The sequence below is a fragment of the Coffea eugenioides genome, chromosome 11 (assembly GCF_003713205.1).
Source record: "Coffea eugenioides isolate CCC68of chromosome 11, Ceug_1.0, whole genome shotgun sequence".
In the NCBI taxonomy this organism is placed as follows: Eukaryota; Viridiplantae; Streptophyta; class Magnoliopsida; order Gentianales; family Rubiaceae; genus Coffea; species Coffea eugenioides.
The window spans coordinates 2,128,483-2,133,259 of record NC_040045.1 but is presented as its reverse complement, the minus strand read 5'-3'; the positions used below and the strand labels follow the sequence as shown (position 1 = coordinate 2,133,259).

The 4,777-nt window shown below is 45.7% G+C and overlaps 1 protein-coding gene across 1 annotated transcript; it reads right to left on the bottom strand.

The window, feature by feature from the left end:
- Positions 1-1,443: 1,443 nt before the first annotated feature.
- LOC113751471 lies at positions 1,444-4,323 on the bottom strand. Its single transcript, XM_027295495.1, has 2 exons — positions 2,138-4,323; positions 1,444-1,729 (listed from the first exon to the last, which is right to left on the bottom strand). Exons 1-2 carry the CDS (start codon positions 4,321-4,323, stop codon positions 1,444-1,446), a joined length of 2,472 nt encoding a protein of 823 aa, XP_027151296.1.
- Positions 4,324-4,777: the final 454 nt, after the last annotated feature.

The window sequence follows — 4,777 nt, the reverse complement described above, 5'->3', positions numbered from 1 at the left end:
TGGTCGTGCGCGCGTCAACAGGCGAGGTCGCGGGCTGGGCGTGCGGAGCTTGGGCGCGCGATGGAGAGGCGCGCGCGCTTGGTCGCGCGATCTGTTGCGCCCGCGGGTGTGCGAGGGGAGGGCTGAGCGCGCACGGATCTGCTGCTGGGCTACTGCGGGTCGCGCGCGCTTAGGTTGCTGGCTAATAGGACTGCATGCTGGGCTCGCAATGGAGCAGCAGAGGAGAGGGAGCAGGCGAGCAGGGGCTGCTGGTCACGCGCGCACAGGGTGGCTGGCAGGAGCGCTAGGCGCGCGGAGCTAGATCCGTGCGTCGCTCGCAGTTTCCCGCGATGGGTCTGCTGGGCGCGCAGGCGTGCGGTTTAGCCGCTGGGCGCCGGTGAGAAGGCCCGCGCGCAGGGGAGGGATGCGGCGCACGGGCTACTGTGCGCTGGTGGTGCGCGTGGAGCTGGCGGAGGAGCGGTCGGCAGCCGCGACTGGAGGCTTTGGGCGGCGGTTGGCGGCAACTAGAAAAAATAACATTAGAATAAAACAGAGCTAAAGAAATTTCAGCGGAGAGACTTGGACAGAGGGAATTGGTAAGAGCAAACAAAGAAGAAGACAAAGTAGAAAAGGACGGTTTTGGTCAAAATTAATTTTTTTTTTAACTTTCGTTATCGGAAGGGTTGGAAGGCGTGGGCACGCCTTGGAAGGCATGGTCTTCTGACCAACGCATCCTAATGATGCTCAAAGGAATTTTTGTCAAGGCGTGGGCACACCTTGGGACTGCCAGTCTCTTACCTGCTCAGGACACCCGGTGCACTCCTTCCAAGGCGTGGGCATGCCTTGGAACTGCTAGTCTTCTGTCCATCACCACAAAAATAATCAAAATAGAAAAATAAAACTGAAAAGTCGAAAAGTAATGAAGAATGATCACAACTAATACTGTAATCCTTGGGTTGCCTCCCAAGCAGCGCCTTTCTTTAATGTCTTTGGCTAGACATGGTTTTCAATTGTTTAGACCTCACCACTTGGATCATCAAGAAATATAATCTCCACTTGCTCACTATTAAACCCTTCGTAGTAGGGTTTCAAACGGTGACCATTGACTACGGACTTCTTCTCCGTCTTTAAGCTTTGAATCTCCACTGCGCCATAATGAAAAATATTAGAGATAACAAATGGACCAATCCAACGTGAACGCAACTTACCCGGGAAGAGCTTAAGTCTCGAGTGATAAAATAGGACTTTTTGCCCTACTATAAAAGACTTGTTTGAGATTTGTTGGTCATGAAAAATTTTGCTCTTCTCTTTATAAATCGCGGCGTTCTCGTAGGCTTTATTCCTTAGCTCCTCTAATTCTTGCAGTTGGAGCTTCCTATGCCCTCCGGCCTCCATAAAGTTCATGTTACACTGTTTAAGCGCTCAGAATGCTCGGTACTCAAATTCCACCGGGAGGTGGCAGGGCTACCCAAAAACTAACCTGTATGGGGACATCCCAATTAGCGTTTTGTATGCGGTGCGGTAAGCCCAGAGAGCATCTTCCAGCTTCAAACTCCAGTCCTTTCTATCAGGCCGCACCATTTTCTCCAGGATTGACTTAACCTCTCTATTCGATACTTCGGCCTGACCATTCATCTGGGGATGGTAGGAAGTGGATACTTTGTGGAGCACACCATATTTACGAAACAATGTTGTGATCGTCTTATTGCAAAAGTGGGTGCCCCTGTCACTCACTATGGCTTTTGGCATTCTGAAGCGGACAAAAATGTTAGACCTTATAAATTCTGCAACTACTTTCGAATCGTTAGTCCGGATGGATTTTGCCTCCACCCATTTGGAAACATAATCGATAGCAAGTATAATATATAAGACACCAAAGGACTAGGGGAAAGGACCCATAAAATCTATGCCCCAAACATAAAAAATCTCAACAAATAATATGGGGGTTTGACTCATTTGGTCTCTACGAGAGATATTTCCCGCCCTTTGACACTTATCACAAGATTTACAGAACAAATATGCATCTTTGAAAAGAGTAGGCCAATAAAAATCACTTTATAACACCTTATGAGCCGTCCGCTTTGGACCAAAATACCCCCCACATGCAAATGAATGACAGAAGGTCAAAATGGAATGAAACTCACTGGTACTTACACACCTTCGTAGCACCTGATCTGAGCACTGCCTCCACAGGTAAGGGTCATCCCAAATATAATGTTTGGCATCACTCTTCAACTTATCTCTGTTAGCCTTCGGCCAACCTGCAGGTAGTTGATTTGTTACCAAAAAATTTACAATATCGGCATACCATGGTACAGACGCATCAATGGCTAGCAATTGCTCCTCAGGAAACGACTCTCTCAACGGCAGGTCTTCCCTATTCGTGAGCAATCGACTCAAATGGTCAGCCATCAAATTCTCGGCTCCGCTCTTATCCTTGATTTCTAAGTCGAACTCCTGCAGGAGCAAGATCCACCTTATGAGCTTCGGTTTGGCTTCCTTCTTTGCTAACAGGTACCTCAAGACTGCATGATCAGAGAAAATAATTACTTTTGTACCCAATAAATATGACCTAAATTTTTTCAGTGCAAAAACAACGGCAAGTAATTTCTTCTCCGTCGTGGAGTAGTTGAGTTGGGTTTCACTTAATGCTCTCGATGCATAGTAGATCGTGTGCGCTGCCTTGCCTATCCTCTGCCCCAACACGGTACCTACGACATAATCACTAGCGTCACACATTATTTTAAACGACAGGCTCCAATCTGGGGGTTGGATGATAGGCGGTGATGTCAACGACTCCTTTAATTTATCAAATGCCACTTCGCATTCTCGTGTAAAATCAAATGTCACGTCCTTTTGCAGCAACTTGAACAGGGGTGCTCTTATCTTTGAAAAGTTTTTGATAAACCTCCTGTAAAATCCTGCATGGCCTAAAAAGGAACGTACTTCCCGTACATATACGGGGTAAGGTAGAGCAGAAATAAGATCTACTTTAACTTTATCTACCTCTATTCCCTTAACTGACACAACATGCCCTAAAATAATACCATGTTCTACCATGAAGTGACATTTTTTCCAATTAAGAACCAAATTAGTCTCTATGCATCTCTTTAAAATTAGAGCTAGATTATCAAGGTATTCATCAAAACTATTCCCGTATACACTAAAATCATCCATGAATACCTCAATAATCTTCTCTACATATTCGGAGAAAATACTTACCATACACCTTTGAAAAGTTACAGGAGCGTTGCAGAGACCGAAAGGCATCCGACGGTAAGCGAATGTACCAAATGGGCATGTGAACGTAGTCTTTTCCTGATCCTCTGGTGCTATCGCGATCTGAAAGTAATCTGAAAAACCATCCAAGAAACAATAGTAAACACGACCTGCCAATCTCTCAATCATTTGGTCAATAAAGGGGAGAGGAAAATGGTCATTTTTTGTCACAGAGTTTAGTCTCCGGTAGTCAATGCACTGACGCCAACCACTAGCTTTCCTAACCGGGACCATATCACTCTCTTGGTTCTCCTCTACGGTTACTCCCGCTTTCTTTGGGACCACCTGAATCGGGCTCACCCAGGGACTGTCCGAAATAGCGAAGATGATCCCCACCTCCAGGAGTTTGAGTATCTCCTTCTTCACAACCTCCATCATTAAGGGGTTCAGTCTTCGCTGTGCTTGCCTCACCGGCTTTGCATCATCCTCGAGTCTTATCCGGTGCATGCACAAGGACGAGCTTATCCCTTTGATGTCAGCTATGCTCCACCCGATTGCCTTCTTATGATCTCTAAGGAGTCGCACCAGTCTCTCCTCCTGACTTGGAGACAGATGGGCAGAAATAATTATAGGAAGTGTCTCTCTATCTCCCAGGAATACATACTTCAAATGCTTCAGGAGAGGTTTGAGTTCCAATTCGGGCGCCTGCACCACCGATGGCAATAATTTTGCGTGAGTTTCCGGCACAAAAAGGGAAGTGAGCTCATACCTGGGTTGGATGGTTGGGAGTGAATGTAATGCTTCAATCGCTTGATGCAACTCGTCCCTTATGTCCACGTCAGGGGTCACTCCCAACTCAAGATACTTTGTTAGGGCCACTTGTAGTGCGTCTCCACCACCTAACTCGAAAGTTTCCTGTACAAGAGGTTCAATAACACTCAAGGTAAAGACTGAGTTAGACCCCTCTGGATACTTCATCGCCTCAAAAATGTTAAAATGCACCCTTTCGTCATCAAATTCCATTGATAAAGTACTCTCATTCACATCTATCTTAGTCCTGGCAGTGCTAAGAAACGGTCTTCCTAACAAAATAGGTGACGAATTTAACGATTTTTCATCTCCCATGTCCAGGATATAAAAGTCTACAGGAAAGACTAATTCATTTACCTGAACTAAGACATTCTCAACTAGCCCTTCTGGATAGGCGTTAGTGCGATCGGCTAGTTGGATTATGATGGTCGTTTCTTTTAGTAGCCCTAGATTTAGGGATGTATAAATAGTTTTTGGCATCACATTGATTGACGCCCCTAAATCCAACATGGCCTTCCTAATCGGCGTATTTCCAATCTTGCAGGGAATTGTGAACATACCTGGGTCTCCACATTTTGGTGAGAGTTTCCTTTGAAGTATAGCTGACACATTTTCCCCGGCAACGGCGTAAAAAATTGACAGGTACCGAACCTGTGCAATAATAATTACTAAAAAGTCCTAATTATCATCACAAGTAATTATAGAACAAATTCAAGTATTGGAGCAGGGACTTTAGGTGTGCAATGGGTTACTTGATTCACCCTATTTC

Excerpts from the sequence above, each read along its gene's own strand:
- LOC113751471 (XM_027295495.1), bottom strand. The coding sequence starts at position 4,323 with ATGGGAGATGAAAAATCGTTAAATTCGTCACCTATTTTGTTAGGAAGA. Across the intron at positions 1,730-2,137 it reads TCAGATCAGGTGCTACGAAG|AATGCCAAAAGCCATAGTGA; the intron begins GTGTGTAAGTAC and ends TGTCCGCTTCAG.